Here is a 26108-nt window from a genome sequence, read left to right on the forward strand (position 1 = left end):
TCTAACTTCAAGAAGAATGTCACAGTTCCTATTCTTAAGAAGGCCAGTGAATATTATCAAAACACAAGTTTAACAATTCAGTGCTGCAAAATACTGACATGACTTACTTGCAGAAGAATGAAAAGAATGGTAGAAGCTGAACTGGGGAGAAATCAGTTTGGGTTTCTGAGAAATATAAGAGCATGCAAAGCAATACTGACCCTGTGATGCATCTCAGAAGACAGAATAAAAAAAGGAACACATTTGTTTGTAGCATTTGTAGATTTAGAGAAAGCTTTTGACAACATTGACTGGAATACACTCTTTGAAATTCGGACAGTAAGAGGGATAAAATACAGGGATAAAATACAGGGAGTGAAAGGTTATTTATAACTTGTAGAGAAACTAGACTGCAATTACACAAGTCAAAGATATAAAAAGGAAGCTGTAGTTCAGAAAGTAGGGAGACAGGGCAAAAAAAGTAAAGTAAAACCTGAGGACATGCAAAGTGTAGCAAAAATACTGTGAAAATGGTGTGTCTGTGTCATAATGTTGTTCCCTCATTTGAACTCCTTTTTGCTGGAATGCATGATGAATTAAATTAAGTGATGCTGAGAGAATTAAATTAGGAAATGCAGCATTAAAAGTATCACATGAGTTTTGCTATTTGGGCAGCAAAATAACGAACAGTAGCTGAAGTACAGATGGTGTAAAATACAGACTGGTAATCTATAAGAAAAGCAATTCTGAAGATGAAAAATTTGTGAGTCTTCAGGCTTTCCTGGAGGATATGTACAATATGTGACACCCAGGTATGCTGCCAGAACATGTTTTTTAAATCCCACAATATTTCCTCAACGTAACTGTTCAAATCACCAAGCAGCGAGGGCTGTCTACCACTGACAGCTGCTGGGGTCCTCACTTTGATAGTTGTCTGTTATGGAGGTGGTGTTTGACAGTTGCACACATGCGACTGAGTATTTTGCACAAGGATGGCAATGCCATCAGAGCTTCTCTATCAGAAGCCGAGCAGAAGTGGTCGCCACTGTGCCACATTCCTGGGGCTGTGAAGTGTTGCTGAGGGCAGGAGCCAAACCAAAATTGGTAGTAGCTAGGTGGATCTTCCACTGTGGTGAGGTGAAATTGACATTGGAAACTCTCTCTCTCTCTCTCTCTCTCTCTCTCTCTTTTTTTTTTTTTTTTTTTTTTTTTTGCTCTCCCTCTGTTAACTAATGGCAGCAAGTGCAGGCTGTACTTTATTGGAATTTAGAGTCCTCCTCTGTCACACCGGCCTAGAAAAATGAAAGAGGAGAAAAACTCTGTCTTCTCATAGACAATGTGGTGTTCTGTACTATGGGCATGTTCTGCTATTGCAGATGTATCCAGCTGGCTCAGATGTGTATGACTGGCATGCATTCATCACATCACATCACATCACTGTACAAGATGTCTGGTCACTATGGGTCATTCCACACTCACAAGGAGTTTCTTATACACCTTGTTTCCTGAAGGCAAAACACACTTTAAAAAGGCTTAACAAATGCCTCAGTTTCATTGGGGGGAAAAAAAAGGCATCTAATGTTGTGTCTGTTGAGTAATCTTACATTACTTGAGGAAATACTACCAAAGTACAGCAAGGAAGCTGTGAGAGTGGGGGCTCTACTTCTTCATTTTGTTCCCTTAGTTGGACGACGAGGAGGAGATTAATGTGTAGCATACCACCTAAAATGAGATAATTAAATTTGGAGCACAAACTCAGGTTAGGGAAGGATGGGAAAGGAAATTTTCTGTGCCCTTTCAAATGAACCATTCCGAGATTTGCCTGAAGTGTTTTAGGAACATCACAGAAAATCTAAATCAGTACGACCAGACACAGGTTTGAACCATTGTCCAGTGTGCCAACCATCAGTTTGACCCATTCTGCTGGAATGCATGACAAATTTCTTTTTCATAATAGCTACTCTGCCAGAAAACTGCCCTACGGTGTTGAAGCTGTAATTATCCCAATTGACTGCTGGATGATTTTCTTCATCAAGGAGTGAGTTTGGCAGTTGATAAAAGGACCCAATTAGGAATTCATGCTGAGTCTTTCCCACCAACTCACACGGAGATGAATTTCCTGTCTGCTGTGACGAAAATGCCATCTCCATTTTCCATTAACCTATCCTTTCAATATACACTTAGATTTACCCCAAAAATTCCACTGATGTCAATTTTGGATTTTAGACAGCTTTCTGTAATTAGTATTATGTGAGGTCCACTGCTTTTTATGAGTGCTTAAAACTCTGAGACTTTGTAGCACATGCTTCAGTTAAAAAGAAAAACCTTGTGTGCATCCCACACACACTACCAGTCTCTCTGTAGAGCACCCTCGTGTCATTTAGAGGGACCCTACATCTATATCTAAATTCATACTCTGCAAGCCACCTGATGGTGTGTGGCGGAGGGTACTTTGAGTACCTCTATCGGTTCTCCCTTCTATTCCAGTCTCGTACTGCTCATGGAAAGAAAGATTGTCGGTATGCCTCCGTGTTGGCTCTAATCTCTCTGATTTTATCCTCATGGTCTCTTCGCGAGATATACGTAGGAGAGAGCAATATACTGCTTGGCTCCTTGGTGAAGGTATGTTCTCGAAACTTCAACAAAAGCCCGTACTGCGCTACTGAGTGTCTCTCTTGCAGAGTCTTCCACTGGAGTTTATCTATCATCTCCGTAACGCTTTCGCGATTACTAAATGATCCTGTAATGAAGCGTGCTGCTCTCCATTGGATTTTCTCTACAGTTATGAACCCTAGGATGTAAGTCTACGTCTAGAACATCACAGCCCTGTTTGTGACACTAAATTTGAAGTCTCTGGTCCAAACCTTCCATTCAACTCAGAACCAGGGTATCATGATCAGTTCTGAGCACAGGGCTGCTGACTGTGAGCTTCATTATATGCAGCGAGCAAGGTTTGCCTTTTTAACTGCCTACTAGTCACTGGAATGAGTGAAGTATGATTCCTAAACCAATAAAACAGCTATTATCTGTACTATGACGCGCCGCAATCAGTATCTGGTTGTCACCTGTTCCCTAAATGGGTGCTAGAACAGTCTGTTCTTGATACATATTGAGAGCACAAGGTGACCCTTCTCAGCCCTTGCTGCCATTTCTGTAACGAGTCCCATTATTTGCCTATGTTCACAATATCTGTGATTCACAGATAGTTACTCTTTTGCTCATCTTTCCCCCTAACAAGACACAGCTCCTCCCTCCCTCCCACAAAAGGTGAAGCATGTTACACTTAGTCAGTTTCAGTTTCACACTGCTAGCATCTCAAACCTCTTGGTAAGGTGTATGGGTGAGGCATCCTGAGTTCTTCCTGATGGCTACCTCCCCTGCACAGAGCCACTAAACCCACTATTCACAGTCAACTCAAAGAGTAGCAACAGCTCTTTGATTTCCTGGAGGATCTAAAACAAAATGGCTGCATGAAAATGTGAAGAAATTAAAAAGTAATGGTCATTTGACATACAGATTCAAGATATAGAAAAGACAAAGCAACCTTTGGTGAAACAAAAAGGAAAAACATTAACATTAAGAATGCAAAAGGAATTCCATTGTCAAAAACAGAAAAGAGGCAGATAGGTGGAAAGAGTACTCTGAAGTCCTCTACAAAAAAGAGGAAGTGTCTAATGACATAATAGACAAAGAAATGGGAGTCAATTTAGAAGATGTAGGGGACCCAGCATTAAAAGCAGTTTAACAGAGCTTTGGAAGACTTGCAGTCAAATAAGGCAGAAAGTATAGATAACATTCCTTTGGAATTTCTACACTTATTGGGGGAAGTGGCAGTCAAATAACCATTTAAGTCGGGTTGTAGGATATGTGAGACTGGCAACATACCATTACACTTCCAGAAAAATATAATCCACACAAACCCTAGGATGGAAAGTGCAAATCAATGCTAGATTTATAACAAAATCAGCTTAAACAGCTCATGCATACTAGTTACTGACAAGAATAAAACACAGAATAATGGAAAAGCAAGCTTAGTATGTGTTATGATGACAATCAGACTGACTTTGGGAAGACACCTGTGATGTAATTCTAATGTTGCACTTAATAATGGGAGCAAGACTTAAGAAACAACATGTAAAGACCTAGGATGGAACAACATGAATAGAACACGAAGAACAAAGTGCTTGGATTAAACAGGGTGTACAACATGGATGCAGCTTTTATCTGGTACTGTTCAATCGTTACATCAATGAAGCAAAGCCACGATTAAAAGAAAGTTTCGAAACAACTGACATCACATCACCAATTGCAATTACTGTATGTTTTCAAGTGGTGTTTAAAAGTAGTATTTGTTTCACAAATAATTGCTACAGTTGAGGACCTTCAATCACCGTGTTCAACCAACTCATAAAAAATTAAAGAAAGTTCATGAGTGGCATTACAGTTCAATACAGTGAAATGATATCAGTGATAAAACGCCCAGATGAAAGTGATGAATAATTATAGGATCTGTTGAATTGAATAAACTTTCTAATGAATTGAGAGTAAATCAAAGAAATTCTAAAGTAATGACAAGTTATTACATATAATTTCTGGAATTGAATTTTGATCAGCTGTCTGGGCACTATAGCAGGACACTGTACATCTATTATTACTTATTTTTAACTGATTGCACATATAACTTGCTACAAAAAACAAAGAGGGAGATACTATCTAGCTATGTTATGATAATGTGTTAGCTCGTACATAGCATCCAGTGAAGATGAGTACAATAAAAGGTACGTTTATTGTAAAAGGTGTAAGAATTTTATACAAAAGTTTCAAAATTGTTCAAAAAGCTGCTAACATGTGTACACTGTGGAACTATTCAAGTATCAGCGTGCATAATGAAAATCGTACTCTGCAAGCAGTTTCTGAATCACATCACAGTCTTTTTGAAACGTCCATCACTCATGGTATGGAGGTGGTGCAAATGAACAAAGAAATTTGTGATCACATCCTGTAGCATCTCAATGGAAATGGATTCTGATGCCACACAGATTGCTGATTCAAATTCGCTCAGGATGGTGGGATGATTCTGGTAGACAGTGTCTTTCAATGTGCCCCACAAAAAGTAGTCATAAGGAGTCATATCGGGCAAATACGAAGGTCAGTCCATCCCCACACCAGATCCAATGCAATGACTCCATTGCCAAGATATTCATCAAGAAACAAACATCTGTTTGGCGCAATGTTGTCTGGCCCCACTTTGCATGAACCATCTATGTAAGCTGTGTGATGACAAATTGTTCCAAAATTGTAATGCAATGTTCACTAGCAATCATTTCATGCATGAAAAAAGGGCCAAAAATGCCTCTGCTGCGTACTGCAGCCCAAGTAGTAACTTTGGGTGAATATAGTGGTTGTGCTTCACACACATAGGGTTTTTCAGAACCCAAAAATTGCCAGTTTTGTTTATTCACGACTCATTGCAGGTGTAAGTACGCCACATCTGTGAACCAGATGTAGCCAATATCAAATCCTTGATTACCAAATTGTTTGAATCTGGTTCGCAAAGTCAGGCCTGTCAGACAGCTTATACAGGTACGGCCTGGTGGCTTTGGATTTTGAATGGAAATGTCTAAGCTCTGTTCCAGCATTTATGCATGCTGGAATGTCTCAGGCCAGTCTCTGCTGCAATACTGCAGATGAATTTCCTTGGATTTTGCTGAATAATTCCAAAAACTGTGCTGACATTTTCAGGAATAACTACAGTTTGTCTGAGACAACACTCCCCATTAGATCTTCAGCCACACCGCCTGTCCTTTGGAATTTGGCAAAAAGCTTGCAAATCACATCTGGTCCTTTTGGAACATTAAATTGTATTTGAGAACTATGCTTTGTTGCCATAGGACTGCGCTATGACCTGTTGCTCAACAAAATACATGATTTCAACCTCTTCCTTTGGTAAACTAAGCTCCTTTCACATTGCAATGATGGAACTGATCACTCTGAGCTGCAGCACACTATTTATGGGCACTATGTATTGCAATGAAAGTGCATCTGTTAGCAGATTTTTGAACTATTTCAAACCTTCTGTATAAAATTCTTACAGCTTTCACAATAAACATACCGCTTGTTGCACTCACTTGTCGATCTTAGTTTTTGAGATATTTAATTTTGAAATCAGGAACTCCTTCGGTGGACACCATGTAAATAACAACTACTGTACATTTCTTAGAGTAAAAAGTTAGGGTGTTAGCATAATGAGGAGCAGCAGAAATGAGATTAGTGATAAATGTTAACATCAAAATTGGGAACCATGAAGCAATGAAGTGAAGGAATTCGGCTGTCTTGGAAGCAAAACAACAAATAATTGATTATGCAAGGAACACATGAAAAGCATACTAGCACAGGTAAAATGAGTATGCCTGGCCAAAAGAAGCCTGCTACTACCAAACATTTATGTCCTGATTGGAAACTGGCAAACACTGCCAAGACAATGAGCAGGAAAAGATGGAAATAGTGTCATCACATAAGCATGTTTCACTAAGAAAACGACAGATACCACCTATGGGAAAATGAAAGAGGGCTTTGGAGAAAAGAGAAGCTGTACAAATATCAAGAGCTCAGATGGAAAACCAGTCCTAAACAACGAACAGAAAGCTGAAAAGCGCATTGAGTGTACAGAGGGTCTGCACAAGAAGTTCCTACACTACAACTGAGGGGAAACACTTTTTGGAACAAATGCCATATTGATGCCAAAATCTGCAGAATGTATAATTGAAGCTTGCAACTGTTGATGTCCTATGAAATATGTCATGCATGTTTCCAAAATTCTGAAGAATCTCAGAAATATACATTCAGTCATGTAGATATACATATATTGAAATTGGGGGCATGACCGTCCACCAAATAAGGATACTATGGCCAAAATTTGTAAAAAGTAAAGTAGTTTACAACTGATGAAACAGCAGCAACTTTGTGTGGCACTTACAAACATTCTAAAATGCACAACATATCACAATACACACAAGCCTTGACATGATCACTGAAATATGAAGAAGAAATAACACGAAAATGCAATTAGTTTGTATGTAAAATTTTAGAAACAAGAATTTTGAAGTGAATCTGACACACGTCATCTCACACAAAGGAAAGACTAGATGAGGGCTTAAAAGACTAGATGATGTCTTATATGCATACACATTATAAAAATGTATGTATGAGGAATGTGAGAAAAGAAATGAGACTGATTTTTTTATTCACCGAAGTTTTTATTTTGTTCAGACAACAGTACTAACCCCTTTAAAGTAATTTCCTCTGGCAGCTATACACCAGCAGAGTCATTCTTCCCAGTCTTGGTAGCAGCGATAAAAGATTGCAACTAGTAGGGCCTTTAACATATCAAGCATGTTCTTTTGAATGTTCTCCCCAAAATAGGATTGTTTTAAAACATTTTTCAATTTTGAGAAAAGAAAAAGGTCACAAGGACTCAAATCATGTGAACATGGGGGCTGTGGAACAACAGGAATGCCTTTTGAGGCAAAAATTCTGTGATGGAAGTGGCTGTGTGACATAGGCATTGTTTTGCTCTTTGATTTGCTCATTCAAGCTTTTTCTGGCCAATGAGATGTGTCAGCCGCCACTACTCACTTTGCTGCTTTGCCTCGGGATCATACTCAAAACCCTAGGATTCATCGCCTGCGATTGCACGACCGAACCATTCATGGTCATTGGCAGTCCTCCCAAGAATATCAATACACGTTTCTTCAATAGTCCTCCTGCACAGCTGTGGGTTTTTTGGGCACCATTTTGGCACAAATCCTACGACACTGCAAAACTTCAGTCAAAATTTGCTGCACAGTGAAAGCATTTAACAGGTCAAACATCATCCCTATTGTTAAATGTCTGTCTGATCCCACAAGAGCACACACATATTTGATATTATCCTTGGTTTCTGACATTGAAAGTCCCCCTTGGTGAGGTTTACCTTCAACATATTCTCAGACTTCCAAAAATGATTTGTGCCAGTGAAAAGCTTTTGCTCTTGATAAGGACTTTTCCTGAAAGGACTGTTTCAACTTTTCAAATGTCACACATGCAGATTTGCCAATAACACAAAATTTGATGACATAACATTGCTCTAAATTCTGGTGTTCTATTTTTGTAATGCAGAACAAAAACACAGCTTCACTGTTGGCACTCTCAAAAATCACACAATGGCTGTACGGAGCTGAAACAGACTGACCACCTATGAGGTAGAACAACACAGCATTGCCAGATCACTTGCAGTGTTGTCACTCTTATTACTTTTCTCACGTGACTTCTTATGTATGTACCACATTCTTCTCCTAAAATACTGGACCAATTTGAACCAAACTTGGTACACATATCATTTACTGTCTGGAAAGAAGCACTGTAGGTAAAGAACCACCTAGCTATCAAAGGGGTGGGGATTAAAAAGAAAGGGTAGCCCACGGTGTGCAAACAGCCACACATTATTCACACAGTATTTGAGAGTGAGAGCACTTACTTACTTGCAACGAACTTCACAGATAATTTCAAACCTTTATGAAACTTTTTCTCACCACTGACACACCCCACAAAATGATGAAAGGAAAAAAGTTTATCACTTATCACATTTTTGTTGTTCATGCAGTAAAACTGCCACATAAGTTTACAAACTTCAAGTTTACATGGAGATGGAGAAAAACAGTGCAGTATCGTTCCTGGATGTGTTGGTACAGAGAAAGGACAATGGCATCATGACTCATGCTATGAACCATAAACGTACACTCATGGACTTACACTTACAGGCCACCTGCTCCCCATCCTTCACAACAAAGTGGCATGCTTAGGACATTGGATTCTGACAGCTTATCTGATGATCTCTGCCGCCTCCATACTGAACTTTTAGAGAACGGATATTCTGAATGGGAGATTCCCTGTGCCTTATGCCGGGCATGTACTAGACAAAGTGAGGAGCTGGGAGAAAATAAAGAACAAAGAAGAATGATCACTTTGCCATACGTCAACAGTGTTTCCTTGAAAATAGGAAGTTCATCCACCAACAAAACTCAGAGCCCTTTTAGGCTCAATGAAAAATGACCTTGGTTTAAGAAGGCCAGATGCCTATACATTTCCGTGTAGCTGTTGGATGTAATACACTGGACAAACCTGTCGCACTGTGAAGGACAGACGTGTCTAATATAGACACACACGTATGGAACAACCAGACAAATCTGCAATGGTGGAGCACTGCCTCAGTACAGGAAATTGTATAGAAAACAAAAACCACTGAAGTTCTGTCAATGACATCATCATATCGGGACAGTGTTATTTAAGAAGCAGTGGAAATTCGCAGCTTCTCTAATTTGCTTGACAGGGACACAGGATACCACCTCAGCACGGGATGGGATCCAGCACTGGCCATGTTAAAATCACAGTGAAAACAAAGAAGAACTGTTGGTCGCACAAGGGACGACGCTGTAGTGGCAACAGGTATCTGGCTGACAATGGCAAGGATGGGCACAAGCCAGCATGCATACCTATTTCGGCAGGCGGCTCCCAACAGAGGCTGCTGGGGTGGCCAACGGCACTGCAGAGTATTCACAGCCTCTGTGAATGCATTCATTGTCTGACAGTTTGCATAGATGTCCTCTCTTGCAACTGATCTGCACTACTGGTCACTGAAATTTGGCTAGTTCATGCATGTGCAGTTTCTTCTATGACTGTCATAAATAGAAGGTTTCGGTCACAGCCTGAGCAGTGTGTTCACTGCATCTGGAGATATCGGTCAGTTTTGCGGATGAAATACTGTGGAATTTTTACGACGACATCCGATGTCTTATATGAGAATCATAGTTTCACCGATGTTATCAATGGACTACTCTTTCTTTGTAAAATACAAAGTCACTTTTGGTAGTTTCTTCACAAATTCAGCTGCTTCTCTCAGTGCTCTTCTTTCGCTCACACAATGGCAAATTTACTCACTTGATGGGATTCCATTTTAAGTCACTATACGATAAATGAAACTCAAATATGGGTTACGTACTAATTTATTAGATTATGATACGCAGTTTCACCCCATTTACTAACCGCATCCAATGTGCATGAATTAACAGTTCCACTCTATGACAATAGATTAGCTATTAAAGCAGCAAACAAAAGAAGGATGGGGTGAGGAGTGAGAGTATTTCACAGTGCACAAACGTGTTTGAAGGAAACGATCTATTATTGCACAATATTACAATGCATGTGAAGTTACAAAGAACGATGCAGCGTTCCTTCAGACATGCATGCAAGTCCCAAGGAACACTGCACTTTTGTTCTTAATAACACGGACACTGCAAAATTGTATTTATTTGCTGACAGCAGGCACCAATTTACAATTAAAATGTCCTCCTCTGTATGGAAATTACATTGTATGTGTACGAGTACAGGTTGTGATGTAGGAATGACAACACATGGAAATTTGGACCTGGCCACAGATAGCCAATCCTGGTCTGGCACATACTCACAACTGCAAGTACATTTCATGTACCTATTATTGTGGTCAAAAACTTTTACCCAACTCAACGCATACAATCACATAAACAGAAGGAACTTGTGGTCTTAAAGGAACATAGCCTATTGTACATCTATTGGACTAGAACTGGGTATTCTATAGTCACATGAGACTGGAGAACACTTCTACTCAATGGGAAAATATGAATAACTATTTTTATGTACTATACTCAATCTTCTTTTTTAACACTGATTTATGCCAGTTTATTAAGATGGTGGCTGTAACAAACTATGAAATTTGTTTCATATTTTTGGTCCTATTTTATCTTATGATGATGATGATCAGAGTGAAAGACCCTCATCCACATGAGGGCCCAGGTCTACGACTCCCATAAGGATACCCCACCACACCCTTAATCTGGTCCTCGGTCTGTAGGAATAGCACCACTGGGAGACTGTGAATGAACAGGTCGCACCTGGAGGCTTGCTCAGCTAGTCTTATGGTTAGGACAACCTCTCGTGATTGGCGGGAAATCCAGGGCTGAGTCCTAACCTGGCACCTATTTTCAATTTCTACTAGATATTCACTGGTTCAGATTGTTTTTAGGTGAGTGTGGGGTGGGTCAGATATGCCCTCATAAACATCTTTTGGAATAAAAAAGAAAACAGAGGATTTCGGGAAGAGAATACTACGTTGCTACAGAATTGTATGTACAGTATTACGTTCCAAAATAAAAGCATTTGTAGATTGCCTAGTAATTTTGCAACTGAGGAGCAGTTTTGCAAAGTATTTTCTTTTCCCTTTTCTTTTGACTGGAACAACAGTATGGGGTGGGAGCAGCAAAATTTTACATTTCAGATGATTACCTATTGTTAAGGGCCTCTTTACTATACAGGGTGAATCAAAAACTTGAACCACAAACATTGTGGAAATGGAAAGTGTCACTGATGTGCAGCTTTCACAGAATGGATTGGTACTCAGAGGCTCATACTGTTATCCAATCAACAAATTACAATAATATTTGGAAAGCACATTTTTTGTACAAACATAGACTTATTTTAAATGAACAATGCCTACTGACATTAACAAACTAGAAGTAGGGTAAATTAGAATGTCAGTAGTGTTTGTTCCAAATTCTAGTGTGAGTGTTTAACGAGATATTGTATTTTGAAAAGCTTCCTCACTGATATTTGTTTGGGCTACATTCAACCTGCGTAGTTGGTAGGTATGATGTTCAATGTTGTTATGTTTGCTTAGAGTGTGTGTGTGTGAGTGTGTGTGTGTGTGTGTGTGTGTTTTCCTTGAGTGCACTGCGACCTGCTAGTCAGTCAGTGTGTGACAGCCCAAGCAGCAGGTCATTAGAGGACGATGGGATTTACCAACACAGAAAAAGTGAACATGCTTATGGTGTATGGAGAATATAGGAAGAATGCAGTTTGTTCTTGTAAGTTGTATGCAGCAACATATCCCTTTAAACATGAACCATCTCAGCAATTATTTACCAACCTCTTCAACCAATTACATGAAAGTTATAGTGTAATGCCTAGGCAATGTGACAGAAGGAAACAAGTGATGACAGAAGAGGGGGAAATTAATGTTCTTTCTACTGTTGCAGGTAATTCTCATGTTAGCTCCCAAGCAATCAAACGAGGAAGCGGCACGAGTCAAGCAAGTGTCCTACGCATTCGCCATCAACGTAGGTTCTACCCCTATCACATCTCTCTCCACCAAAGGCTGCACAGAAATGATTATGAGAATGATGTTAACTTCTGTATATGGGCATTAAGATGGAATACTCCAGACATATCAAGTATCGTGTATAGTGATGGAGCTACATTTTCCAATCTTTGCCAGATAAACCACTGACATGCTGACTGCTGACAATCCACACTGGCTTCATCAAGTGGAACGTCAGCATCCACTGTGTGTAAACGAGTGGTGTGGGATAGTGAAATATCAGCTCATAGGTCTGTTTTTCATAAAAGGATCGTTGAACATGCACAAATATCACAGCCTCCCAACAGACTTTCTCCCACTGATGCTAAACCTGCAGACTAGGAGGAACCTGTGGTATCAACATGATGTTGTCCAGCCCATAGTGCACAAAGTACTACAGCATGTCATAATGAATTATTTCCAAATCGTTGGATTGGACACTGAGGACTCGTACCATGGCCACTCATTTTCCAGATTTGACACCTGCAGACTTTTTTCTGTGGGAAAGCTGAAAGACACTGTCTACAAGGACATACCAACCACACCCAATGACATGCAACGCAGCCTGCTCAGATATCTCCACTGAAATGCTGGTATGTGTACAGCAGTTGTTCCATACCAGACTGGAAGCGCATATAGCTTACTTCTGGTAGCCATTTTGAACACAACCCATGGTGGTCAGCTTTCTCATTACTGGTCAGAATCCACATAATTGGTATATCCACCTGTCTTGTTTTTTAGAGTGTGCTACCACATAATATTGTACTTTACTGACTAACAGTATGAGCCAGTGACTGCCAATCCATTCTGTAAAAACTGCACATCAATAGTACTTTTGATTTTCACTACATTTGCAGTGCAAGTTTTAGGTGATTTGCCCTGTATATACACTATGTGATCAAAGGTATCCAGACACCTGGCTGAAAATGACTTTGAATATCATGGCTCCCTCCATCGGTAATGCTGGAATTCAATATGGTGTTGGCCCACCCTTAGCCTTGATGACAGCTTCCACTCTCACAGGCATACGTTCAGTCACATGCCGGAAGGTTTCTTGGGGAATGGCACCCCATTTTTCATGGAGTGCTGCACTGAGAAGAGGTATTGATGTTGGTCGGTGAGGCATGAAGTCAGCACTCCAAAACATCCCAAAGGCATTCTAAAGCAGTAAGGTCAGGACTCTGCGCAGGCCAGTCCATTACAGGGATGTTATTGTCATGTAACCATTCTGCCACAGGTCATGCATTATGAATAGGTGTTCAATCATGTTGCTAGATGCAACTGCCATCACTGAGTTGCTCTTCAGCAGTGGGACGTAGAAAGGCATTTAAAACATCAATACAGGCCTGTGCTGTGATAGTGCCATGAAAAACAACAAGGGGTGCAAGCCCCCTCCAGGAAAAACATGATCAGACCATAACACCACCGCTTCCGAATTTCACTGTTGGCCCTACACAAGCTGGCAGATAATGTTCACTGGGCATTCGTCATACCCATACCCTGCCATAGGATTGCCACATTGTGTACCATGATTCGCCAGTCCACACAATTTTTCTCCACTGTTCAATCGTTCAATGTTTACACTCTTTTCACCAAGCGAGGTGGTGTTTGGCATTTACCAGCAATATGTGTGGCTTATGAGCAGCCACTAGACCATGAAATCCAAGTTTTCTCACCTCCCGCCTAAGTGTCATAATACTTGCAGTGGATCCTGATGCAATTTGGAATTCCTGTGTGATGGGGTGGATAGATGTCTGCCTATTACACATTACAACCACCTTCAACTATCAGCGGTCTCTGTCAGTCAACAGACAAGGTTGGCCTGTATGCTTTTGTGCTGTACATGTCACTTCACATTTCCAATTCACTATCACACCAGAAACAGTGGATCTAGGGGTATTTAGGAGTGTGGAAATCTCGTGTACAGACATATGACACAAGTGACACCCAATCACCTGACCACGTTCGAAATCCGTAAGTTCCGCGGAGCACCCCATTCTGCTCTCTCATGGTGTCCAATGACTACTGAGGTCACTGATATGGAGCACAATACACCTAATATGAAAAACTTATGTTTTTGGGGGTGTCCGGATAGTTTTGATCACATATGTATGTGCATAATTTTGATAATGTACTGATTTTAATAAATTACTTTGTAGCAGGTTGAAAATTATATTTTGGCAATACACTTCACTTTATATATACCATATTATGTATATTTTGTTCTACTGTTTTCACACTAATACTCGTGAAATAGCTCAAACTGAGCTTCAGACAATAATAATTCTTACATACCGTAATTGGCTCCACCAAAATTTCAGATAACTGTTTAGCAAGTTGCTGAAAGTACTGGCTTTCACTGCGGAAATCATTTCTTGTAACAGGATCATCTATGCCCAGGCTAAGTAAATAAGACTTGAACCTGACAGTTTCATCTTCAGTGATATCGCCTTGTTTTTCCTAAAGTACAATGTTAACAGTATGAATATAGCTGATGCTTTACAGGAAATACTAGTAAGAACTGAGATACACTAATAAACATATATTCATTTTTCATTATACTGTCAAAATTTTTACGAGTCCCATTTCTGTGAGTCAAGGATGGAAAACTTACTCTAATTTTTTGTGAAATATTCTTCGATAAATTCACCATGTCCTTTGCCATAACCATTAACTTGTTCAAATCTTGGAAGGCAACACTGATACTTTCATCAGTAGCTTTCTGCTTTTCACTTATACTTCTCTCAATTCCAACAATACCAGTCCGTAGTTTAATATTTGATTGATGTGCCTGGAAATTTAATCAAATATATTTCTTACTGATCGTTCATACAAACAACTTGAGAAAAGATTACAGAAATACAAAGTAAAACCTCAAATATTCAGAACTGGAAATTCCTTTGATTGCAAAAAAGTCAATTACAAAAATTAAAAGACAAAAAGGACAAGTGATACAAAGAAGGACACACCAATAACAGTTTTAAACAGAGGAAAAGTGCATGAAAAGCAATAAATACTTAACAATTTCCAATCTCTGAGATTTTTAACAATAGTTCATTCACCATAAGATTTGTACTTATTTCATTACAGTAATGTTCTTCTACTGTATTACTACTTCTTACAAGTAACGCATGGAGAGAATGATAATACACAGGATATTAGGATATTGTGAACTATTGCCAATGTCATGATTCATTGGCTGCACCACACAAATCACAAACCACAACTCATCTTAGAAGATAGATTGTTTAATGAAAGACAAACATCTGTTTATAACACGTGTTGATTTGCAAAAAGCTTTCAACAACAGTGACAGGAATACACTTTTTAAAAACCTGAAGTTATCAGAAATAAACAGGGAGCAAGAGGTCATCTACAACTTCTACGGAAATTGCATGGCAGTTCAAATGGCTGAAAGATGTGAAATACACAGGAATAAAGAAGGGAGCAAGGCAGGGTTGTACTTTATCTTTTACACAGTTTTTAAAGCAGACGTGACCACCACTCAGCTGTTTACCTGACCAAATGGCCACTGTCAAACTGAGGCCAAGAGAAGAGTTGACTACAATGTGGCAGAACTCTCAAAATGTTCAACTTCAGTCGCTGCTTCACAACCTTGGCTCTGCAACCTTATCCTGTTCCTCCTCACCTCTCAGCCCCACTCGCCCTTGTGCTCAGAGCACTAGGCAGGAGTACTCGTGGAATGCTGTTCGGCCTGTCCTGATATAGGAGAATATTGTGATTCATACAGTCAAATGCCTTAGACAGGTCACAGAAAATACCAACTGTTGCTATTTTGTCATTTCATGCTTGTAAAATTTGGTGAGGAATGGTGTAAATGGCATTCTGTTGAGCAATTCTTGTGAAATCCACATTGCATATTACTGAGGACATTATTGTTACTCAGGTGGAATATTATTCTGCAAGACATCACCACCTCAAAAACTTTGGAAAATGGATGGGTTGCTTTCAGTATCTTTAAGGAGAGACACTAAGCATAAATGTAAATGAAAATTTTGAGCATAAAATATGAAGATAAAAAAGAGGTTAAAGTAAACTTACTGCATCAGAATATTAGCTTGGAAGTAAATTCATGAACTAATAGATCTGTCAGGAATCTTATACATTTGTCTGAAAAAAAATGGAGAAGCACGAAATCTCCCCACAAAAATGCGAAACGGAGAGGTGCAAATGCTTACACATTATTTCATTATTGCCCTAAACTGTATTTAATTATGTGCAAAACAACAAAATTGCACAAAAACAATTCTTTCTTTTACAATTCTAGAAACATCTCCCAGGCTGTGGCTAAGCCATGTCTCCGCAATATCCTTTCTTTCAAGAGTGCTAGTTCTGCAAGGTTCGCAGGAGAGCTTCTGTAAAGTTTGGAAGGTAGGAGATGAAGTACTGTCAGAAGTAAAGCTGTGAGGATGGGGCGTGAGTCGTGCTTGGGTAGCTCAATCGGTAAAGTACTTGCCCGTGGAAGGCAAAGGTCCCAAGTTCGAGTCTCGGTCCGGCACACAGTTTTAATCTGCCAGGAAGTTTCAATTCTTTCTTTTGTCAGATAAGTTATGCATATTATTATTATTATTATTATTATTATTATTATTACTGCTGTTATTATTATCGGCAGTGGCTGTAGTTGCATAAACTTGTTGATAAGCATAACTGTTATACAGCAGTGGCTATTAATTACACACACTCAAATTTATCTGAATCTAAAAATTTGTGACACCCAGACTGTATACTCACGAGCTAATTTTTGAAGTGTACCTATTTACTATTTGGGCAGTAAAATAACGGATGATGGCAGAAGTAGAGACAGTAAAAAATGTAGACTGGCAATAGCAAGAAATAAAACATTGCAGTGCCTGTGTTACTCTGATTGTGATGCAAAGTTCCTTTGGATATGCATGCAGTCGTCTTACCATTTGGCTATTCGTGCATGACTCACAGCTAGACCCAAACCTCCACGTGTTGTCAACCATGCGTCTACTACCTGTACTCGTACATCCATTATGTATATTCCTCTACAGGTGAGATGTACTTGAAAGTTGCTTGCCCGGTATCGGCAGATAAATATGATATTTCAGTGCCTGTGTTATTCTGATTACAATGCACAGTTCCTTTGGACATGCATTCAAGTACAACGTCTGGCCTGTATGGAAATATAGGAATATACATAATGGATGTACGAGTACAGGTCCTAGACGCATGGTTGATGACTTATGGAGGTTTTGGTCTGCTCATGAGTCGTGCACAGATAGTAAAATGGTAAGGTGACTGCTCGCGATAAGTGGGAAATCCGGGATTGCGTCCTCGTCCGGCACAAATTTTCATTGTCTTCATTCCATTCTATAACTGACAGTTGCCATTATTCGCAATTGCAAACTCATTTGATGTGAAATGGCACGAAAAATGATTCTGAACAACAGAAACCTATAAGCATCAAATATAGATTTAAGTGTTAGGAAATCTTTTCTGAAGGAATTTGTCTGGAGTGCAGCCTTGTATGACAATCAAACATTGATGCTTAACACTTTAGACAAGAAAAAAATAGAAGCTTATGAAATGTGGTGCTACAGAAGAAAGCTGAAGATTAGATGGGTAGATTGTGTGACTAATGAGGTGGTACTGTACAAAACTGGGAAGAAAAGAAGTCTGTGGCACAAGCTGACCGCTGACCAAAAGAGATTGGTTCATAGGACACATTCTGAGGAACCAAGGGATCACCAGTTTAGTATTAGAAGGAAGTGTGAAGTACGCAGGTCCAATGGGATGTAGGTTGCAGTAGCCATTCAGAAATAAGTCCTGGTATGAAAAATATATGTTTGTTTGTGTGTGTTTTCTTTTTTGATAGCCACACGTTTGTTCCTTGTGGCTGTATAAATTTTTGTGTTGGCTGATTATGTTCATTAAGTACAGAGTTTATGTTCTTTGTTTCTCTTGGTACTGTCATATAAGAAATATGATATGCTTGTTGAATTGATGTGCATGATTGCATTTTGATTGTACATGAAATGGCTATTAATGGAATTTTTTTAATGAATATGTGGGTTGTGTAATTAGTTGAAATTAATAATGGTTAATTAAGATTGATCTGTATCATGAAGTTTGTTGTAACTGTTTTGGCTAACTGACTTTTTCAATAATAGTGCTGTGACGTTTAGTTTTTTGTTGTTGTGGAGTTTGCTCTTGCTATATAGGTGAAGTTTTCAATACTAGTTTTTCGTTCAAATTGTGGTTTCTTGGTACTGTGTAACTCATCCTAGCTATATAGTTCAACTGAAGTTAGCTATACCAGTTTTCAGAGCAAACCATGTTCTTGTGTTATCGGAGACTTTGTTGGGAAATAAAAGCGATGTTTTCATACCAGATTTTGGAGCGAGTTATGGTTTTGTGGACTTAATTTGACCTATACAGGTTAAGTAAAATTTCCATACCAGATTTTGGAGCGAGTTATGGTTTTGTGGACTTAATTTGACCTATACAGGTTAAGTAAAATTTCCAATACCAGTTATTTTGCAGATTTATTTGTGTGTTGCTATCACAGAGTACAGTTTATTGATCAGGGTTAACTGAGTTAGTAACACCAATTTTGCGAATTTTTGTGAATTTCATGCAATGTTGACTTACGGATTTTTACATAGATTTTTGGGTATGTATTTCGTATCACGGATGTCATCTATTTTGTTAGGTCCTGCCAAATCCTTCTAATTCCTCCAGTTGTCCCATTAATTTCACATTATTCTTTGAATTATTTTGATTATATTTTGTATAATTGGATTGTTTTCATCTGTTCGCATCTTGAATGTGTGACATCATGGTCTCCACATTGCATAAGAGTGAAATGACCATGTCTGCCACATTGAAGGCATCACAGGTCAATGCTGACAGCCAGTATCAGTCTATTTAGCATAGCCAGTTGCCTTAACTAGAGACAGCAGGAAAATGCACTGCCTAGAGTTACGAAGCATCTTGGTTCAGCTATGTTTGCAGTATATATGATTACTGAAATAGGTGATTTAAAAGAAGAAAAAGAAAGAAAGAAACAAAAAAATAGTGTATTCTGCAAAATTTTCTGGGAAAATTCCAGTTTAAAAAATGGCTAGGGCAACTACTCTACTGAACAGTGTCTTCACAGGAATTTAATGCTTTAGGTTATTTTACAATTGAAATTAGCAATGTAACACAGTAATGTAAGCTCATTTCATTGTATTGCACTTAGAGGTACATCTTTTGCTTCCATCCACGTCCCACAAACCACTCCCTGTAGGATATATGGTTCAAATGGCTCTGAGCACTATGGGACTTAACATCTATGGTCATCAGTCCCCTAGAACTTAGAACTACTTAAACCTAAGTAACCTAAGGACATCACACAACACCCAGTCATCACGAGGCAGTGGGATATATGGAATAACACTAAAGTCATGAGTCAAAGTATACAAAGCAAAGCATACAAACATACTGGCAAAAAGAATGTCATCAGCATGCTATGTTCTTTGGATGTTAGCACCAGTCTGCAACAGCAAATGGCTTACGCTGGCATATTATGCCTACATACATTCAAGTCTTAAGTATGGGATTCTTTTCTGGAGCTTGAAGACACAAAACATGGGCATTGTTTTTAAACTGCAGAGGAGGATCATAAGAATAATACCTGGAAGTAGTAGTTGAGTTCATAGTTCAGAGCTATTTACAAAACTGGGCTTCCTTATTGCATCAAGTAATTACATCTACCAACCTTTGGGGCATATTGAGGGAAATATTACTACATAATTACTAATCATGGAACAAGAGCCAGTTTGGACTTACATTTACCCATGAAAAACATACAAATTGTATAATAAATTCACAAATGAAGTGAAAAAGATTACTAAAATACATTTGTTTAAAACAGCAGTGTAACTTCTCCAAAGTAATGCATATCACAAAATTTAAGATTACTCAGAGGATTCATAGTAGTGGATGGTAATGAAAGAGGGTTACTATGGCACCTTGTCACATTTCAATACATGATTATGGTTTACTGCTTTCACAAAAATCATGTCATGATGTAAAACGTGTCATAGTAATGTCCATTCATTTAATTTTTCAGGTGAACACTGGCATATAGTTGAATATCGAGTTTGGAATTGAGGAAAGGGGAACAGTAGGATCTTTGCAGTTCTGGAGTATCAGCAGGTGCCTTAGTGTGAATGGCAGTTGAGAACAAAACTATGTTTTACACCAACTCATCTGTAACAAATGGTGTGCAAATCAAGGAACATTGTCCAACAGGGAATTACCAAAAGACGCAGTGTAGCTGTTGAGACATTGACCTCATATTCAGGACAGCATTGCTCTGTCCAGGCATCCTGTTTTGCCTTCTCCATGGTTTTCCTACATTGCTAAGACAAATGACAGGATGGTTCCTTAATCGAGGCCACAGTCTATCACTTATCAACTGTGGGTTCTTGCTGAAACATTGTAAATTAACTAAACAAACACTGTTTTTTGCCTTGTTTCACAAATTTTATTATTGGTGTTACTGCACAACCTAGGTTTCGGGTTATAAGCACATTAATCACGTACATTCCTGTTTCCCAAAGATGATAATACACAGATAAACATGACGACAAGGCAAAGATAATCATCCCAACTTCTTAAGTTACCAATCCATATCGTAATGTAAAATTAAGTCAATAACCATTTTTTAACCAATTACATAAGTGATTGCACAATTCAGCAGCTAACATGATAGGGCTAAAGTTATGCATTAGCCAAGAACATTTTATCTACTGGTGGACTGGGGCCCAAAGTTTTGATTCTATCCTGGGGTTGTGATCTCATCTAAAAGAGGTGAATAACTGAACTGGGTTTGCTCATTTAATAATAGGTGTGATGAACACACCCGAATTTTAATTTCTAAAATTCCTAATAGGTTGAGTTTGGACCCATTTCCTCTATGAGTAAGATTTGTACATCTATTATGTATTTGCGGTTATTGTTGAGGCTGTGTCCCGCAAAGGTTAAATCAGGCTTCTTCAATCTGCAGCTTCTGTGATGTTCTTTAAGCCTGGTGCAGATTGACCTCCCCATCTGTCCAATGTAGCAAGACTGACACCCATGGCATATGGTTTTATAAATCCCACTTTTTATGATGGCTGGTTGTATGTCCTATGCACTGAATGAAAAACTACCTATTGGCTGAGGGGCATAGAAAAACACCCAGAAACCCTTTGTCTTAAAAATGTTACCTTCCTTTTGATGTTTTCCCTACAAAAGGTAATCTGCACCATTTCTTTTCTAGTTTGTCTGTCTTTTGATTGGGAACAGTAGGAACCTGGCTTGCTTCTTCATCTTTTTACCTAAAATTTTATGTTGGGGTTAAATTCATTATTTGTGGCTATTGCTTTTATTGTATTAAGTTCCTGGTCAAAGTCTTCTTGGGAATAGGGACAGAAAAGAACGGCCTATCATGTGGTGGAATGCTGTCTTGCTACATTGAACAGATGGGGAGGTCAATCTGCACCAGGTTTAAAGAACATCACAGAAGCTGCAGATTGAAGAAGCCTGATTTAATCTTTGTGGGACACTGACTGAACAATGACTACAAATACATAATAGATGTACAAGTCTTATACACAGAGGAAAAGGGGGCTAGACTCAACTACTTAGAAATTTTAGAAATTAAGCGACAGATGTGTATATCCCCACACTTATTATTAAATGAGTAATCTCAATTCAATTATTCACCTCTTTTAGATGAGATCACAATCCCAGAATAGAAGCAAAACTTTGGGCCCTTGTCCATCAGTAGATAAAAAGTTCTTGGCTGATGCATAACATTAGTCCTGTCATGCTAATGCGATTGTTGAAATGTGTAATTACATGTGTAATTGGTTAAAAAATGGTCACTGATGTAATTTTACATTAAGCTATGGATTGATAACTTAGGAGTTGAGACGATTATCTTTGCCTTGTGATTACATTTATCTGTGCATTATGAACTTTGGGAATCAGTAATGAACTTGAAAATGTGGTTGTAACCCAAAACCTAGATTGTACAGTAACATTAATAATAACGACAAAAAAGTATTTGTTTAGCTATTCCCTTATACCACCTGTCCCATACGCATAAAGCAATTACGTATGCTGCGTTTGCATATTTTGCCCTATTCATCTGCACTGTGTTATCTTGTCACATCCTGTACCATTGGGAGATTACCTTTGGATGAATAAAGGTAGGTAACTGTGTTAGAAAGTAGATTAATATTTAAATAAATTTATATTCTTTTAGATACGTCAGAATTGGGGACTAGCACAACTTTTAAGACTGACACGTATTTTTTGCCAAATGTGCAAAACTTTTAATGACTGTATCACAAAGGTGCAATGGAATTTGGCCCTTGAACAGATTATTTTCTGCATGTAAAGTTTTATGACTCAATTTTCATCTAAGTCAATATACAGGCAAACACACTGCAGAGCATCAAAATAATGGATCAATAACAAACGTGTAAAGTTATATTAAGCTTTAACATGAAACTAAAAGAATTCAGGTTTGAATGCCTAAAAGGCACATTATAATACAGAGCAATGTACAGTTACGATTTGATCTATGCTACTTGTTAATCTTTGCTGCTTGTTAGATATATCAAATTTTTAGAGGTCTTGTGTGGTACTAATTTGTCGTTTCACACTGCCTCTAAGGGCAAGCTTAGCTTAATTATTCATGACATACAGTTTTCAACCAGAACATTGTTCTATTACCTGTGAAGCTGGTGGAATAGGCAAAAGAGTTTCCCAAGCTTTCTTCTGAACTGTATCACTGAGTAAACGAAAGAAATCATGTTCCAGTCCTTCTTTAAATGACAGCTTCACATAATTGTAGCTGCTTTTACCGATGGGACCGGGGATCTTCCCTTTAAGAACACAATTGCAATGTAAAAATGAAATATATAGGCCTGATGATCACATAAAGAGCTATGATTTAACATAAAGAAAGTATGCAAAGATTCCAGTTATTTTGACGTATATGTAAATAGCATTCAGCCATTGGCAATATGAAACAATGGGTAAACTGAAACTTAACAACCTATAGTAATAATATGACAAGTTCTAAACCTGGAATTGGTTCCGTAAGGTGTAGGACTATTTTTTTGCTCCTCGTGAATGCAAATGAACTTGGTGACTCCTCTTCTGAAAATACAACATAACGAAGCGGCAAGGATAGGCATGTTCTGCCACGAGGAATATCTCCTGGTCTTCCCCACAACAAGCGATGAGTAGTGAGAACAAGTTCACCTCCTTCGAATGATGTCTAGAAAGAATGACGTAATTACATAAATAGTGGTAGCTACTTTCACAGTCACAGAATATTACGTTACTTTTAATTTGTGGGGGAAGCTTTGACAGCTAGCTTTGGTGTTTATATACCTTTGTATCACCGTCATACAGCTTGACAGCTTTTTCCCGTGTTACGTACGACTCACCGGTCGAGAGCAGCGGCTCAGCGTACTCAAATCTATCCATTATTTTAATACCCTGAGCCAACGCGATAAATACTGAAAGGTAACTTATTTTATTTGGAATCCATATCGTGAAGTAAGCTGATTTTGGCTTATTGTTGACATTTGTTCGTGATGTCTCGCGAGACTATGTTATTTATCAAACCCCAAACATGTCAAACATCATCTACTGTCACCAAGATACCAAATTTCACTTTCTGTCAACACATTCACAACACCACTCCCACCAAATGCACTGCGTGGTCATAGATGTATACTATTTGTGACAACATCAGCGATCTCCGGCATACCTTATGATTATCGATGGCACACAACATCGACAGGCACAGGTGTACAGTCCATTCACAAATGGGCAATCTGGACCACCGAAAGCGCCGATAGATGTCTTTTTTGTTAAGATGGTATCATGATTTAAAACTGCAAAAGCCATTCCAACAAACGAATTAAAGTAGTTGATCCTCTATTGGCTTATTCAATGCATGCTGGTTTTCCTTGTCTTGAAAGTGAGAATATAGGCCTACGAACCTCATACTCGGTATTTACATATATCTGAACTTCTGAAACACCCAAAAAGATAGAAAAATCCAACAAAAATTGTATTGATAACAACTGAATCATTTGCAACTTGCCTTTTACGAGACAGTAATCTAAAGTATCAATATTTGAAAATTACTTCTTGTAGATGACGTAATCTTACACTTATGCATTCTTCCCATACACTTTCGAGGTTTCTCATTGAATGATGCAATATCTCAGCTGGGATACCACTAATTTCCTCTTGAATTCTTTGTTTCCATTCATCCAGTGTTCTTGGACGTGTCATATAGGCCCGACTCTGCCATTGACTGGCTTGCAATGTGTAATGTCGTACCATCCTGCTGAAACAAGGTTTCGTGAAATTGTGAAATATTGTTCAATGCAGAGGCAAGAAAAGACAGCAATATCTCAACATCTATCCAAAGTGAAAGTCTCTGTGATCCATTCTCTACTTTCGACAAAGTAAGATCTGATGAAATGTGTGACGAAACTGCATACCACACAGTTACCTTACTGACGCGTGAAGGGCGTTCAAGTACTTCATTAGGGTTGCTGTGTGCCCAGTAATGGTATTTATGCTTATTCCCTTAACCTGTGAGATGTAAATGGGCCTCATCTGAGGTTCATAGTTTGTCCAGAAATCCATTGTCGTCATTTATGTTTAACAAAATATGCTAACAGAAATCTAATCGCAGCTAATAGCAGTTCTCTTGCTGGTGTTGCACATTCAGCAGCTTGTATGGATGAAATTTTAAATTATAATGTAAAAGTCGCCGAACATTCTTTCAGGACACTCTGCCAGGAGCTTCTTGCTTATGAACTGGCCACCATAGGCTCGATAAGACCGAAACGTCCTTGGCTTTGATATACTGTGGAGTACGATCACTTCTCTGTCATCTTGTCGGTTACTTTTTTGGAGCAGATGCAGCCTTTTAATCCAAGTTTGTTATTGCGTGTTTCGAAGGAATCCGACCATGACGTCATAAGTTGGAGAAACGTCGGAGCTCCATCTGCATACTTTACAAACGATCATAGTTTTGTGAAACATTTTTAAGACAAAATCACACTGTTGATTGATCCACTGATCCATGATAACTCACTGATGAGATTGTTTACAACTCAAGGTTCCTGTTCCACAGTGTGCCAACTGCATGTGGCTGCCACTACACATTTCAAAAGTTTCAGTTTTCTTTTATCACCTTGTATATTACGAAAAGCAACATTAAGCTGCCCTGATAGCGTTGTTAAGTTAATGCAATATCCTATTGTAGATGTACTGTGTCTAGGGTGACAAACATTTGTTCGTGGTTTTAAGGGCGAAAAACGCCATCTGACCACAATTTAAGGGAGGTTTTGGAGAGATGTGGTCGCAATAAACTTCAGCTGCACGACTATGTAATATTTTCTTGGAGTAGGTGACACCATAGATGTAAATATGAAAGATGGCATATTTTGCTTATTTGTACTCTAGTAGGTCGTATGGTATCATATTCTGGGGTACCTCCACAAACAGAGAAAGATTTTAGAGTGTAAAAGCGTGTAACAAGATTCATTGTGTCACAAATTCAGAAATTAGTATTACACTCAAGCGTTCTAAATATGTCTGTTATATTATATTTTCTGATATTTTCCACACATAGGAGAATCCTCTCATTTTTGGGTGCATGGTATGAAAAATAAATCTAATGTGATAAAAACAAAACATCTGATTTGTTTGTCACATATATGAGATCTGTTCAAAAAATTCTGGAACTTCGATCACAACATTTTTCTGCCCTTTCCTTTTACTTATTGTGTGTGGTCTCCTTCGAAATACTCTCCTCCACAATTTATACACCGCTCCCAAAGCGGTTTCCACTTCCGGAAGCAGC

The 26108-nt window shown here is 38.7% G+C and overlaps 1 protein-coding gene across 1 annotated transcript in view; it reads right to left on the minus strand.

Annotated features, from left to right (window-relative positions):
* LOC124605821 (vacuolar protein-sorting-associated protein 36) overlaps nucleotides 1-23959 on the minus strand; it is a 44378-nt gene extending 20419 nt beyond the window's left edge. The window contains exons 1-5 of the mRNA XM_047137739.1: nucleotides 23609-23959; nucleotides 23297-23492; nucleotides 22943-23094; nucleotides 14799-14975; nucleotides 14480-14644 (exon numbers count right to left, since the gene is read on the minus strand). Of these exons, the coding sequence (XP_046993695.1) occupies nucleotides 14480-14644; nucleotides 14799-14975; nucleotides 22943-23094; nucleotides 23297-23492; nucleotides 23609-23704 (786 nt within the window). The 5' untranslated portion in view covers nucleotides 23705-23959. The remainder of the gene's footprint in view (nucleotides 1-14479; nucleotides 14645-14798; nucleotides 14976-22942; nucleotides 23095-23296; nucleotides 23493-23608) is intronic.
* Nucleotides 23960-26108: the final 2149 nt, after the last annotated feature.

The sequence above is a fragment of the Schistocerca americana genome, chromosome 3, assembly GCF_021461395.2.
Source record: "Schistocerca americana isolate TAMUIC-IGC-003095 chromosome 3, iqSchAmer2.1, whole genome shotgun sequence".
Taxonomy (NCBI): Eukaryota; Metazoa; Arthropoda; class Insecta; order Orthoptera; family Acrididae; genus Schistocerca; species Schistocerca americana.